Genomic DNA, 15946 nt, shown 5'->3' on the forward strand with positions numbered 1-15946 from the left:
TAAAAGCCAGGAAAGTGTATATATTTAATTGACTGACACCTGCTTCCACTTGGGCTTTTTAATGTACACAACACAGAGCAGAGCTTTTGCTTTGAATACACATACAACAACCCCCTTTTTTTGCATGGTTTGAAAGGAGGAGAGAACACAGACATGGATTGTTAACTCCTACAACCTCCATCTCTCCCTTTGCTTTCCCCCTTTTTATCTTTCTCATTCCTCTCTAAAAGAATGAGAAAGATACTGAAACCTATTTAACACATTCCTCTGCTGCAAAACTGGACCACTGCCATTCCCTGACTCCACAGTGCTAATTTTAACACAGTTTATTGTTTTTTGTTCCAGCAGGGAAATATTTTTTGTTCTATTTTAAGCCTGGTAGGTGCATGCATGCGTGCGTGTGTGTTTGTGTGTGTGTGTGTGTGTGTGTGTGTGTGTGTGTGTGTGTGTGCACCTAGCATGTCTGCATTTGTGAGCACCAAGCATATTCCAGCACCACAGAGAATATCTCCAGAATATGTGTTTTTTTATTTCTTTCTTTTTCTTCCTGTGACAGTCACAGGTCTTTGATCTGATCCTCCTCCACCTCTCTCTTCTCACTTTCTTTCAAATTCCTCTCTGCAACTTGCCGTTGAGAGCAGGGCTGCAGGGAGGATGCACAGAATGCAGAATATCACCTACTTTTTTCCAACAATATAAAATCTGTCTTTCAGAGGGAGCATAGACTAAAAGGTATTTGCCAGATCAGAACAGCTAACTAATGTTGGATATTCATGACTTGTTGGGGGGTGATTTAGAAACACCTGTTTATTCACAGCTGGTATTTTGGCATTGTTGCTTGCCGTCTTTATCTATGACATATCATGACAGCACCATGACATCAAACTCATTATTATTATCATATGTTTTTTTAAGTGATACATGAAAATTAAGCAATTAAATATGTTTTTTGAGTCGAGGTGTTTCTGCTAGTCCTTTAGCTCTTGAATGGATAAATGTGTCATGCTGAAAGCTTTATTTGACATATAATGATTGATTTATAATGTTGGCAGTTTGTGGAGGAACGATATTCAGTAAAATACACCAACTTTTATTGAACTGGGGGAAGTCCTTTAAGGAACCACTGCCTTTGCCTTTGGATCAAATTGCAGTGATCTTCCAGTTTAATAGCTTGTTGATCTTTTTATGCATCATGAAGTGCACTGGGAACTCCCACAGAAGCACTAATGTTTTGACTCAAAGAAAGAAAAGCTGTTTTGTGGACAGGTTAGTGTCATAAGGTAAATCTTGCTAAGGCGGGGAAAAGTTTGGCTCTTAAAATGGAGTAGTCTCGGTTGTGTGGAAATCTGTAAAGCATGTAGGTCAGAGCTAAATTGGTTTCCTGTTGAGAAGTCCACATCCAACACCGTTTCCAAACAACACTAATGAACAGCCCCTAAGTATTTTTGCCTGACACTCAAAGCCTTATATCAGCAACAAACACATCTTATTCTCAAAGATTTAAAATGTATATTTTTCTTATTTTCCTTGTTTTGCAGACCTGCTCTAAACCACCTTTGAAACCGACAAACGTCAGGCTGAGAAACTAAATAAAAACGTGTAAATAAATAAATAAATAAAACAAAAATGTGTTAAACATTGATTGGATAAAAGAAAAACACTTACATGTGAAAAGATATATTTAGCAACTTCATATTTATGTTATTTTCCTCTCCATTAATTTCACTGACTTCTACCACCATTATAAATTTTGCTGTCACACAACACGGAGGGTTTCACTGTTTCATCTGCATTGTACTTTAACAAATGCTGAAAGTACACCGAATCCGTAACAGGACGGCAATGAGAAGACCCTAGCAACAGCGAGAGAAGAAAATGTGAGAGTGGGAGGGAGGGGAAAAGATGCAGAACATCAATAAATAATGGCCCCACTGAGGAGGTGGAAATATGGGCCTCGTTATCTTTGCACCGACGCCTTCATTTGCATTTGAGAAAATGAGGCTGCTACTAACTCATACACACAGTGCGCTCACAAACACATGCTCTCTCTTGGTCCCACACAGGCTACAGTATATATCCTATTTATAGACTGTCATGCTTTTATTTTTTCTCTGAACATTTACACTTCCATTAGTTTCCTTTTTCTTTTCTCCTCTTTAGAATTTGTCATAGCAGCAGATCTGGCCTGTTGTGTGACTGTGAGGCATTTAGTCAGATTAAAAAACAAAATGAAGGTAAACCTTTCTTATACAGGCAAGGTTAACTAAGGACACAAAGCACAGTTAATTTGAGTAATGCCCCTTTTTCTAAAGCAAACTACACAGTATAACACCACTATGGTAACAATAGTTTTGAGATTAACACAGGCTTAATAGACTTAATAGTTTCGGTTTTCTCTGTCAAAAACACACACTATTAATCATCCAGCAGTTACAAATACTGATAGAAACAGTTCTCTGCTGGACCCCATCTACATTAAGGAATCATGAACAATTGTGCGCAATTTTTCCCATGAATGCATCTCATTGAGACTCTGACCAAATTTATACACGATCCAACAATGTCTCCATCCTCTAGGCAATGCAGCTTCTTTCCAAGCGCTTCTTTCTGGGTGAAAGGACTCTTTAAAGAACCATTTATACTTGATTAAAAAAAAAAAGTTTAATATGCAAACGTTTCCTCCAGATGATCCATGAATGCTGTTTTTCATGGTCCCTATGGTTACATCTGTGTTACACAGAAACATATCAATCGCATTGTAGTTTTGGTAGCAATTAAAAGATCGCCTTTAAAACACAGGCCAACACACCAGCAGAGGTTGCTCTGGGGTTTATCCATTGGTGTTTTTCCAACTAGGGCCTTTCTCTGTGCAGTTTGTGGCTTCAACAGATGAAAAAAAAAAGAGATGTTGGAGACATACTCCCAGATGTTAAATATGGATGAGTTAAAGCAGAGGACAAATTAGAGGTTTCTGTAATAAATGTCATACCCCCAGAGAGAATCTAACATTGTAGTATCATATCAATGTGGTACAACTGAAAAAGAATTATGCAACACTAACTGCTGCGCCCTTTTGCTACACCTGCATACATGCATGTCTGCATGCTTTGCTGCAGCTGTGTCTGTGTGTGTGTACTTGCGTGTGTGTGTACGTACGTGTGTGTGATGCACGTTGACTCTGTTTCTCATTATCTAGTCAAGTCAGCATGAATAAAAGCTGAGGGAGCACAGTGATTTAGTAATTAATATTTTACTCCGTCTGCCACTCTGCTTAGAGACTGAGAGCAAGAGGCTTTGAGAGAAGGAAAGGGTGAGACATACAATAAGAGGGTTCGAACAAAGGGGTGAAGAGAATCGACTTAAGATAGATTGATTCCATAAACAAAGCACTACGTTTAAATGGAGAAATGGTGAAGATATTATCGTGCACTGTGTAATCAGTGTTGTTTCTGAGGCTATAGATGGGATAAATTCAGTCCACTGCTGAAGACGGAAAGTGTGGCTTTGACAGATCCAGCTGACTCTCTCTCCCTGCCTGTGTCAGAGTGTTGTGACAGGCGAGTTGTTGGTGTTGTGGGAGTAGCAGTCCTAAAGTGTTCATTATCCTGTAAGGCTTCGTTCTGGTGGGCAAACAAAAGCTGCTGTGAAATTGCAGCCTGTGACTCCCCTTGGGTCATACAGTATAATCCATGCAAACACATGCACGGTCCATAACTGCTACCTTCACTGTACCCGCTCAGCTCTTTGCAAGACCCCGACAAACACAGAGCTTGTCGATAAAATATTGATACCGATAAACACACAATAATTCGACAGAGAGTGGTTTTGAAACCAGTAAAAATATGTGTGAGAAAAATGTATGATGTATTTATTATTTATTTTTTGTTACAGTCACAAGCGTGAGGTCATTGATGAAGATACATAATTCTTCAGGTAGCAGTCTCCAGGAGATAAACCTGACCAGTATTTTAGGCCGATGTCCTCAAATGTCCCTCTCTCTCTCTCTTCTCCAGTCAGTGGGTACAGAATAAAAACTTGGGGTTATTTACATAACTACAGTTCTCTGAGTGAGACAAATGCTGTGAAAGATAACAGCTCCCATCACGCAGTGGCATGCATTTCTGCTTACCACATGTTAAAAAAAAATAGTTTGGTGATGATAGTGTTGAGTTAAAAGTTTTATATTGGATGTGGAGGGATGGTAAATCTGTCTCTGCCCTGTCTATGGGTGGTGGAAATGACCGCTGTGTGTCCTCCAGGCCTTGAAAGAGTGCCAGGCTTTGAAAAGCTACATTATCAGGCAGGTAGTGCCAAATGTTGAGGCAGCTGTTTCTTCTTAGCACAATATGGTTTTGCAATGAGCACAATGGATTTGTACTAGAATGATCATATTAGTGGAGTTTTTCGCTGGTTATTTCTGTCTGTCAGCAGTTTTCTTTGGTAAAATTAATGTTAGCCTTTTGCTGAATGTGTTTTCCCTCAGGTAACAGGTTTTCGCTGACCTCCTTTGGGGCTCTTTACATCTCTGATGTTCAGAAGGAGGATGCCCTCTCCACATACCGGTGCATCACCAAGCATAAGTACAGTGGCGAGACACGGCAAAGTAATGGAGCCAGGCTCTCCGTAATGGGTGAGCAGCTTGCTGTTGTCACTTTAGTCATGCTGGTCTGATAATTCTCTTTATCCTGACAAAAATATAACCCTGTCTCTGCCTTCTAGACCCCAACGAGTCCTCGCCCACCATCCTGGACAGCTTCCAAGCAGGGGAGGTGTACGCAGGCCAGAGTATTGAGCTCCCCTGCATAGCAGGAGGTTACCCCAGCCCCACTGTGCGCTGGCTGAAAGATGGCCGGCCGCTGCCCTCGGATGCCCGCTGGACTCGGCGTTTGACAGGGCTGATCATCAGCGACCTGAGGCAGGAGGACAGCGGCAGCTATGCCTGCGAGGTCACCAACAGCTTTGGCTCGAAGGAGGTGTCGGGACAACTTCATGTTATAGGTGTGTGAGAATGACTGCATACTCACACACACGCATTCACAATCCAAAAGACTCCCACGCTGTCTTCTCAGTGAATCAGCCTGGCCGATGGACACATTCACAAACTCTTTTTTTTTTTTTTTTTTTTGGTTTGAGGCATACATATAAGTCACACATAGAGTGTGTCTGTAACAAACATGTGTGTTACCCGTCATATCAGATCTCAAACAGAGAGACAGGGCAGTAAATCACTGAGACTGACTCCATAACACTTCTGCCAGCACCATTCATCATCAGAGAGAAGCCGGGTGAGGAAAATAAAGACTAGGGAATGGGTCACAGAAAGGTGATCAAGCACCAACCAGATACTGATGGAACAACATCATCTTATCTAAGTCACCACAAGATAATAAGGGAGGCAGAGATACGTTTTGTGGAAAGTGTACAAAGAAAGAGCCGGAGAAAGCAAGACAGAGGAGGAATAGCGAGGCGGTAGGCTTTGCCAGTGGGCACATCATGGCAGCACACTCTGTGACTCTGACAGGGTGAGGGGGGTTGGGAGGCACAGCGATGCCCCCCAGCATACACCACCAGCTGCCTTATTGCTCACTGACATTTGCACACACACACACACACACACACATACACCCTCTCGCACACACAAAAACACACACACATACACACAAGTGGACAGAGATGTGAAGAGATATCTCCAGCTGCTTTTTTAATGAGTGCGTCGAAGTGATTGAGTCACCACCACTGATTGTGCTCTCTCCCAGTCTCTATGAATGTAAAAGCCTACTGTATTTATGATTGCATGTCTCGTTTTGAATCCAGTTTTTTGAGTTGAACACGTTAGTAATAATATTCCATAAGTAATAATCTTCCATTTTTTCTGACGTCTTTCTCTCAGATCCACTACGAGTGACCTTATCCCCAAAGAATCTGAAAACGAGCATCAGCAGCACACTGTTCTTCACCTGCACTGTGGAGGGCTCACCTGAATACACCATCACCTGGTACAGGAACACAGAGCCCATCATCCCTGACCAGCACATCTCAATCCAGGGACAACACAACGACACCCTGCAGATCACTGCAGCACAGAAGTTCCACTCTGGGGCCTACCAGTGCTTTGCCTCCCGCAAGGGCCACACTGCTCAGGACTTTTCCATTATTCTGTTAGAGGGTATGTGGACAGGCGCAGTAAGGGAACAACAAGATTCTGTGTAAACAGGGTGCAACGAGAATTTTATAATTTCATTTTAACAACAAAATGACAGTGAATAATGATGTTTAAATGATGTTTGTCTTTTTATTCTTTAGCCAAATGATTAGCAAAAATGTCATTGATAGATACATCAGTAGGACACTTCAGAGTTGTGCATCACTGAACATACACAAAGTCATTATCCATTAAAATGCGGCAGAGATGGATCCAAACCATTGTCTGCATTTCAGAATTTCTCAGCCTTTATGTCCTTATTTTGCATTTATTTCTCTCTCTCGCTTTCTCCGATCAGATGGTACTCCTCGTATTGTGTCTTCCTTCAGCGAGCGAGTGGTGAATCCCAGCGAGCCTTTCTCCCTCATGTGTGCAGCCAAAGGAGCTCCACCCCCATCCATCACCTGGACGCTGGATGACGAGCTTGTGGTGCGAGACTCCACCTACAAGACCAGCCAGTACACTCTGTCAGATGGCCTGACTGTATCACATGTCAACGTCAGCAGCCCGCTCATTCGAGATGGAGGAGTGTATCGTTGCGTCGCACGCAACTCGGCCGGTAGCGCCGAGTACCAAGCGCGCATAAACGTAAGAGGTGCCTGTCTGCTTTTCAATATAAATGCACTCTACACCTGACTCTATACAAATACACAGGGGCTAGTGAGAAGCATAGGTCACTATCTATCTATCTATCTATCTATCTATCTATCTATCTATCTATCTATCTATCTATCTATCTATCTATCTATCTATCTATCTATCTATCTATCTATCTATCTATATTTAGAAAAAAAAACTGAAGTCACCTAGACCCACAGAATATCTAATTAGGACTAAAATCAGCAAATATCCTCAGTCATATTTTAATAAAGGGAGCATAACTAACCTCCCTCTCCACCTGTCCAACTTGCCCCAATCACCCTTGACCTTTATCTCTTCACCTTCCTGTCTCCGTGGCTGCTCCCTTACTCTGCCATGACTTCCTTCACCTCATCTGCCCCTCTCTCCGACCTCTGTGTCTCTCTCTCTGTCTCCTCCCTCCATCCCCTCCCTCTGTTCCCCATGTCTCTAGGTCCACCTCGAATCAGACCCATGCGGGACATCACTGCAGTGGCGGGCAGGAATACCTACATAACATGCCGGGTAATTGGGTACCCGTATTACTCCATCAAGTGGCTGAAGGACGGCATGCAGCTGCCGGATAATCATCGTCAAGTGCTGTTTGACAATGGTACCCTGAGGCTTACGGACGTGCAGAAGGGTGCGGACGAGGGCACCTACTTGTGCAGCGTCCTGATCCAGCCCCAGGTGTCAATCAACCAGACTGTTCATGTCACTGTCAAAGGTACAGTAGGAGAAGACTGAATTCAATTTTTTAGGTAATAATATGTTAAGCTTCTGAATCCAAATCATGAAGAGAAGCTGCAAGAGAACCAGAGTGACTGATCCACTGAATGTACTGCGGCTTCACCCGACTTCCCCAAAACATGTATTCCTGATTTAATGGCAGGCATTAATGGGGAGTACAACATTTCTCTTAAAACAGTAGTGAGAAAACAACCTGTCATTCAGAATGGCAATACTGTAAATTGGCTGTTGATTTATTTTTCACACACAACCTGTCCTGGAAGATGGATCCCTCCTCTGTTCCTGCTCTTCCTGAGCTTTCTTCCATTTTTTTCTCATTAATGTTTTTTTTAAGGGGAAGTCATGTCTAGTCGAGGGTCTAAGACAGAGGGTGTCATAGGCTGGACAGACTGTAAAGCCCCTTGCAGCACATTTATTATTTGTGATGATGGACTCGAACAAATAAGATTTAAATTGACTTGAATCATCATCATTGGTTTCTTTGCCTTTGAGATTGATACAGATTAACTGTGATGTGTACAGGTCCCAAATGCAAAACTAGATTTCTTGATGTCCAAGTATCTATTTTATGCCATTTGGAGACACCAAGACACACCCTCTGTGACAGTGCTGTTTTAGAATATATTTCTGTTTCATTTTGCATTTTGTTTAGTCGGTGAGTGGGGTAACGATAGTAGCAGGGCAGCTGCAGAGGTGTTTAAGGGTGTGTGCATGTGCCTGCATGTGAGTGTGTCTCTGATTTAATTAGATGAATAATAATGAAGCCTAGATTAAATCCCCCCAGATGTCTCAGCTGTAGTGCCCCCACCCCAGCCTCCATTACTATGGCAATGGAATGACTTCCTCCTGCCAATTGGACTCTAACCAGAGCAGCTATTATGGGCTGCAGGAGATGGGGGCTGAGGCGGGGGGATAGAAGAGGGCCCCACTGACCAATGACCTTCTCTCCCTCTCAGCATTGCTCCAGATGGCCACAGTGCCACTCTTCCATGTCTGTTGCTGCCTGTATTCCACTGACTCTCTGCTCTCCTCTCTCTGCCCCAGTGCCGCCACTCATCCAGCCCTTTGATATCCCCTCTACCTCAGTGGGGAAGCTCATGTACATTGCCTGTGTGGTGTCATCTGGGGACATGCCCATACGCATCACCTGGCACAAAGACGGCCAGCTCATCGTGCCAGGCTCCGCCTCTGGTGTTGCAATAGAGACCAAAGAGTTCATGAGCTCCCTGCAAATCTCGAAGGTGACACTGAAGCACAATGGAAACTACACCTGCATCGCCAGCAATGCTGCCGCCACCGTCAGCTGGGAAAGACAGCTGATTGTTACTGGTGAGGGACCGAGTGAAAGGAGAACTGGAGTGATGAATTAGGTCAAACGAGATGTTATATCTAATATCTTTGTATCGTAGGAACACTCCCATTTTCTGCCTCTTTCTATAAGACGTTCTTTTCTTTTAGGTTCAGTTACTCACATCTTTTTGTTTCTCAGTGCCACCACGTTTTGTGGTGCAGCCAAACAATCAGGACTGTATCTATGGCAAAGCTGGAGTTCTCAACTGCTCTGTGGAGGGTTACCCTCCTCCTAAGGTTATGTGGAAACATGCCAAAGGTAGAATCGGCACGTCATACTTATAATTATAAGATCACATGAACAAGGAGAAATTAAAGAATGCAATTGCTGTGTGTTGCATGGTGCAGGTGTAGGAAACCCTCAGCAGTACCATCCAGTCCCTCTAACTGGCCGTATCCAGATCATGTCAAATGGATCTCTGCTCATCCGACACGTGCTTGAGGATGACCGAGGGTACTACCTCTGCCAGGCCTCCAACGGAGTGGGCTCAGACATCAGTAAAAGCATGATCCTCACTGTCAAGAGTAAGTGTCAGTCATACTCTCTTTGACTTGAACACATGTTGTTTCATAACCACATCTCCTGGATTGTACATACTGTACACAGAGACTTAGCTTTAGCTTTTTGGAAGGGATTCAGCTTTTCTAAGATGCACTTTTGCCCCAGGCTAGTGTACTGAACCGTGTTTCTGTCCTGCACATCCTTAACTGGGAGTATCTCGCTATTGATTGATGTGTTCCGGCTGCCGGTCTGTGTGCTCCAGAATATTTGGTGGGGAAAAGGGTTAATGAATTAGTGATGACAACAAAACCGCAGGAACCCGTTGAATCAATAAGCTATGTCTAAAGAAAGCAGGTTGAAAAGAAGCAGGAAAATGGGGAAAAAGCAAAGAAGAAGGCAGACAGGGAGGAGGTAGTGTAAGAGGACCAACAGGGATTGAAGCGTGAAATGAAAATGGAGAATGAAGGGCAGAAATAGAGATGTCTATACGTTTGTAATATATCCTCATTTTCCACTATTACATCTCTGTTCCCATTCACTATTTAATACTTTTTATCACACCGACATGTGTCTGTGATTCTGCTCAGTTCCTGCCATGATCACCAGCCACCCAAACACCACCATGGCAAGGAAGGGCCAGACGAAGGAGCTGAACTGCACAGCGAGGGGGGAGCAGCCCATCATAATCCGCTGGGAGAGGGGCGACACCGTCATCGACGCAGAGAGAAACCCCCGTTACTCTATAACCATCAACAAGAAAGGGGATGAAGTCATCTCTACTCTAAAGGTCCGATGCAGAATATAACATTAAGCAGACAAATCAAAAAGTGTTTGATGCTGTAAAGACAATATAGAGTCAGTAAAGAATAATGGATTTAGAGCATATACACATTTCAACTTGATCTTTAACTCTCAGTTTTTAAGGCTAAATCCAGATTTCTATGTATTACTGAAGAAGATAGTTGTGTTTCTGCTGTGGTGAGTTTTCTGTATATTTTTAGGTACATTGTAACCTTGTCTATTTTGTGTTGATTCTCACAGCTGAACCCAGCTGAGCGAGGAGACTCTGTCTTCTTCTCCTGCCATGCCATCAACTCCTACGGAGAGGGTCGAGGGCTTATCCAGCTCACTGTGCAAGGTATCAACACCATATACTCTGCATGTCTCATAAAACGTCTTTACTTTTGTAAACATTTAAGACTACAGTACAAGTACCACTACAGCAAATATATATTAATATAAACAGCCCAATGAAGAAATGACAAAAGCTTTCACCTCTTTAATTTCTCACACACAGAACCACCAGATCCCCCTGAGCTGGAAGTGAGGGAGGTGAAGGACAGGAGTATGAACCTGCGCTGGATCCAAAGGTTTGATGGAAACAGCATCATCACCAGCTACGACATAGAATACAAAAACAAGTCAGGTGTGTACTCTAAATTTAAATGTCTATAACAGATCTTCGTAAGCTACACGTGTTGATAATCTCAAATATTTTAACATTTGACAGACACCTGGGATCATATGTACACAACCAGGAACATCTCCCCCACCAACAACCAGGCCAACATTGTGGAGCTACACCCTGCCTGTGTTTACAGCATCCGCATGTACTCCTACAACAAGATTGGCCGCAGCCTTCCCAGTAAAGAGCTTACAATCAGTACTGAAGAAGCACGTATGTGATTGTTTTCTCAAAAAATCACACTAGTCTGTTTTTTTTCTTATATCTGCTGTGCATTTTCTCTGGATGCAATAGAGCTATCAGTATTTTATTTGACATCTTTCATCAACAGCACCCGACGGGCCACCAATGGATGTGGTGCTCCAACCAATGACATCCCAGAGCATACGAGTTACATGGAGGGTAAAATCACTATTGTTTTTTTAAACAGTGCACTGATGAACAGACACCTACATCAGCACAGCAGTTAATTGTAATAATTAATAAATATTATGAGAATGACCACTCATACCATTGACAGTATCTTTTGCAATCTGAAATTCAGCAGATTATTTGGTTTAACATTTGATTTATGATTAGCATTGTGACAACCTTAATGAGCAGTAGTTTTCTCTTATTAAGGAAGAATCCTCGAATTAAGGATTATACATACAGTACAAAGCTTGTGCTAGTACTAATGCTCTACGAGGGACAAGCACATTACCCTTGAGAAAAAAAAAGTTTAATTATTCCTCATATTGCATGGCCAAAGTGTTCTGAGCTAACAAATATATGTCTGCACTGTCATATTTTTGTCTTTCAGTCTCCTAAAAAGGAACTGCAGAATGGGGTTATCCGAGGCTACCAGATCGGTTATAGAGAAAATGGTCCAGGCAGCAATGGCCAGTACAGTATAGTGGAGATGAAAGCTACAGGGGACAGTGAAGTGTACACTTTGGACAACCTAAAGAAGTTTGCCCAGTACGGGGTAGTGGTCCAGGCCTTCAACAGAGCTGGGACTGGCCCATCCAGTACTGAGATCAATGCTACCACGCTGGAGGATGGTAAGAAAAATGAGGATATTCACTGTAGACTCATGATAGATTCAGTGTGGACTCATTGTAGGAGAGAGTGTGGGAGGACGTGAGGGAAGGTGGAAAGAAAGAGAATTAAAAGTATTCATTGGGCACATAACTCTCCGATTGGTCAAAAATAATAGTAACAACAGGATAGAAGACACATGAATTAATGCAGCTATCATAACTATATAGATACACATGCTCAAACAAAATGGTAGAAATGAATTTGCAGCACATCCCCCATTATTCTTACAACTTTAATTAGCACCCTCATTAGGCTGGTAGACAGCGAGAGAGAAACAAGGAACCCCATTACTCTCTAAATGTCTGCCCACTCTACCTCCTTTTCTTTATCTTCCTCTTCCACCAATTGGTCCTCTTCTCATCACTCTTCTATTTTACATATTTTTATTTCCCACACTTTTATATGGATCCTCCCTGTCTCTGTGGACAGAGACCCTGATCAACAGTAATAGTAGTGGTAATCATCCAGATAGGTAAACTGAAGCTGGTCCTACAAGTGCAATTACATTAAAGATGAACATTGTCTTGCAGATTTTATCTTCCATATCTCAGCTCACCCCACCCACCATATCTGCATTTTAACCCCTTACGGTGTAGCTGCTTCACTATTCATGTGGCTCTCAGCGCTCTTTCTCTCTTCCACTGAGTCCCTCCACTCCTCCTCTCCTTCTGTCCTCAGTGCTTTAGAAGCTACAACTGAACCACAAATATAATTTGAGTTTTTATGACAGATGTATTTCAGCAGAGATTGCCTGTGGGTTGTGGTTCTGAGTAGTCATTAAGCAGGGGTTTAGTTGTCATGCCACATCAGTCTTAGCGACAGCAATAACCAAGGCTTTTTGACAGGAAATCATTTAAGCAACCTTATAGTATATTATTTGAATTGGCTGGACTAACTCTTACCCTCTGCTCTCTCCAGTGCCCAGTGAGCCTCCGCAGAATGTGCGAGCCATCTCTGTGACATCGGACGAAGCGGTGATTACGTGGGCAGAGCCTCCACGGCTGACACTGCACGGTGTGCTGAAAGGCTACCGGGTTGTGTTTTGGTCCCTCTTCCCTGACGGAGGTGGGTGCTGTGGGGGCCAGGCCCATTGGCCAATGCAGAGTAATTATCACCTATCTCATTCTAAACTTCACCAACCCAACCTCCCACACACCTACCTCTTTGTCGGTGTTGTGAGTCAGAATGTGTTAGTGTGTCTGCACCTCTCTCATAAAGCACTTCCCATTCAGCTGTATCTTTGAACTTGTCCGTGTTTGCCCTTGATTCTTTGTGTGTTTTTTTAACTAAGAGGTTACAGTACTGTTATGCTCCTCTGTCTGTTTAAACCAGTCTCCTAAAAATTAGGATCATATATAAGAAGATTGCAGAGCAAAACAAGATGTACTGACCTGTTCAACATATATACAAAACCAATCTGTTCTATAACCTGCTATTCACCCTGACATCCTCCCTAGAACATTTCCCAGCAACTGGGTTGTAGTCCAGGCAGTAGTTGTGTTTCCTCCAAAACATTTCAAGCAAAGCACCAGTACTCCCTAAAACTGGGTTTATTTTCCTGTTCTGCTTCAGAATGGGGAGAGATGCAAAATATCACCACCATTCGTGAACAGGTGGAGCTGCGAGGGTTGGAGAAGTTCACCAACTACAGTATTCAGGTGCTGGCCTACACACAAGCTGGAGACGGGGTGCGCAGCAATGTCCTGTATATTCAAACCCGCGAGGACCGTGAGTACAAACAGAAACTGAACTAAGAACAGAAGATATAAGCATTAATTTACTGTTTTATTTTATTAGGCATGGAAAGGTGTACACATTGTACAAAAAGGGTGCTGGGCTGTATTTTCAAACCCATGACAAAAGCTCATTAATGTTGGGGAGCTCCATTAGTAGTGCTAATGAGAATTAAGAGGCTTTGGGCTGAGGGAGGGCTGGTGGGAGACACTGGAGGAAGAGGCTGGGTCTTCTCTTGGAGCATATAGCATCCAGGAGTCACCAATCAGTATAGGCCTGCCTCCCTTCCACAAGCCCTCTTGCCATAGGCACAAGGATTAATTCTTTTTGGATTAGAGAGAATTAATTTTGTGCTTACACCATTGGAGGCGGGATTACAGCCAGATCCATGTCTCTTTATCGAGAAGGGAGAGGAGGAGGGGCCTCAGGGTTGAAGATGGAGAGATAGAAGGGAGATTACAAAGCCCGTTCTTGGCTGACAACACAAATAAGAGTCACAACATTATTTTTTTAAGCCCATTTAAAGTAGACTGTTAGGTTTTTGTTCTCTGTGTAGTTGCTTGAGTGTGTTAGCCCTTTGCTGTGACACATCCTCCTTTGATTAGCATAGTAGATCTTTGTATTTACATGTAGGTGGGCCCATTGTGCCTCTCTTAGTTCACACAGGCCATGCTTACTGTGCAGCACACTGTCTGTCTGTCTGTCTGTCTGGAGTCCTGGGCAGATTTTGGGCACCAGATGGGACTTAGCTCTTACCCCCTCCCACTGCCACTCCTACTTTGACATGGAGGTCCAGTTATGATAATGATGACAGGCCTCCTGTGTCCCTTCCCACTGCCACCACCACCATCATCTCTACCACAGGAACCGCAACTATCATTCTCACCACTCTGTCAGACCCACCTCCCACCTCAACATCACTTTCTATACCTCCTTCACTACATCTTATCCTCTGACTTTGTGTTGTGTCTAATGACAACACTGGACTGGGGGCCTCACATTCAAGAAAAAGAGGAACTGGGGGATGGATTCAAAGAGGGTAGGGACTTACACTGTGGTAGCCTCCCTCTGAAGACCTCAGATGAGGCCCACTGTCAGATGTAAGTTATATTTATAGTGGGGACTGAATAGGGTTGACCCCATACTGTAAGGCCAATGTGACAAAAGTGTCATTGTTCACCTTTCACAGTATAGAGTGTCCTGATGTGTTTTTTGTAAAGTGCGCATCAATTTTAAACCCTATGGCTTGTAATAAGAGTCTTAAGCGGTGCCCAGTGTCAAGCTGAAATGGCTAGCAGGGGATCGGACACTACTGTCTAATCCGTTTGTTGGTTGGAGAGTTAAGAGTAGGCTGGGTGTCACAGAGTCAGAACTGCTGACCAGCGTCTGAATGAACATATGTCATGGCCATCCACCCAAAGGGGGTTCTTCCAAGTCGTCCCAGAGCGGCTTAGTGCAGGATAAGACTACCAATCTGCAAACAAGCCTTCTCACTCTAATAGGCATCCAACACCCAGCATGTCTACACACACACACACACACAGACAGAAGCATGTGCATAGACCTTGATATATCATATATACACACATACCATAAACCATATCTTGATTTTCCCTTCGGAGATGAATAAAGTTGATCTTATCTTGTCTCATATTGACAAGCCTGCCATGCTGATGTTCCTGAGTGTTTCTTTCTCCAGTTCCTGGTCCACCAGCTGGCATCAAGGCAGTTCCCTCTTCTCCAAGTAGTGTGGTTGTGTCCTGGTTGCCTCCTCACAAGCCAAATGGTGTTATCCGGAAGTACACAATCTACTGCTCCAGTCCAGGGTCTGGACAGCCGGTAAGTCTTTGCTCTGTGGACATGACTCAGATGGGGCCGGAAGAAAATGTTCCAGGTGATTGAGAAGCAAGGAATTTGTGAACTTGATAAAAATCTACCTTATGGACGTAATTAATTTGTAATCAGTGTTATTAATTTAACCTGTACGTGTGTGTGTCTCTTTCACTGTGTTTGCACCATCGCTTTATTTCCTGCCCTCCCAGATGAACAGATGAGGTTGTCTTGGCAACGTGATGAGACGTAGATATGCAAATGAGGGAGAGAACAAGCTCACACATGCACACTGCCGCATCAGAAACACAAACCCATCACATTTCAGCATTTTCTATTTATACACTTATGTGCAGCATTTCTTCAGGGGTTAGATCATGTGCACCACAAACACCAGCACATGATGAAATCT

The 15946-nt window shown here is 43.3% G+C and overlaps 1 protein-coding gene across 1 annotated transcript in view; it reads left to right on the forward strand.

The window, feature by feature from the left end:
• The window catches only part of LOC113142975 (Down syndrome cell adhesion molecule-like protein 1 homolog), a 43573-nt gene that overhangs the window by 20711 nt on the left and 6916 nt on the right, over positions 1-15946 (forward strand). The window contains 17 exon segments of the mRNA XM_033325546.1: positions 4484-4630; positions 4720-4998; positions 5891-6166; positions 6501-6797; positions 7275-7547; positions 8615-8899; positions 9060-9179; positions 9269-9445; positions 10010-10209; positions 10464-10560; positions 10720-10848; positions 10933-11100; positions 11219-11289; positions 11690-11930; positions 12889-13074; positions 13543-13698; positions 15404-15543. Of these exon segments, the coding sequence (XP_033181437.1) occupies positions 4484-4630; positions 4720-4998; positions 5891-6166; positions 6501-6797; positions 7275-7547; positions 8615-8899; positions 9060-9179; positions 9269-9445; positions 10010-10209; positions 10464-10560; positions 10720-10848; positions 10933-11100; positions 11219-11289; positions 11690-11930; positions 12889-13074; positions 13543-13698; positions 15404-15543 (3242 nt within the window).

The sequence above is a fragment of the Mastacembelus armatus genome, chromosome 14 (assembly GCF_900324485.2).
Source record: "Mastacembelus armatus chromosome 14, fMasArm1.2, whole genome shotgun sequence".
In the NCBI taxonomy this organism is placed as follows: domain Eukaryota; kingdom Metazoa; phylum Chordata; class Actinopteri; order Synbranchiformes; family Mastacembelidae; genus Mastacembelus; species Mastacembelus armatus.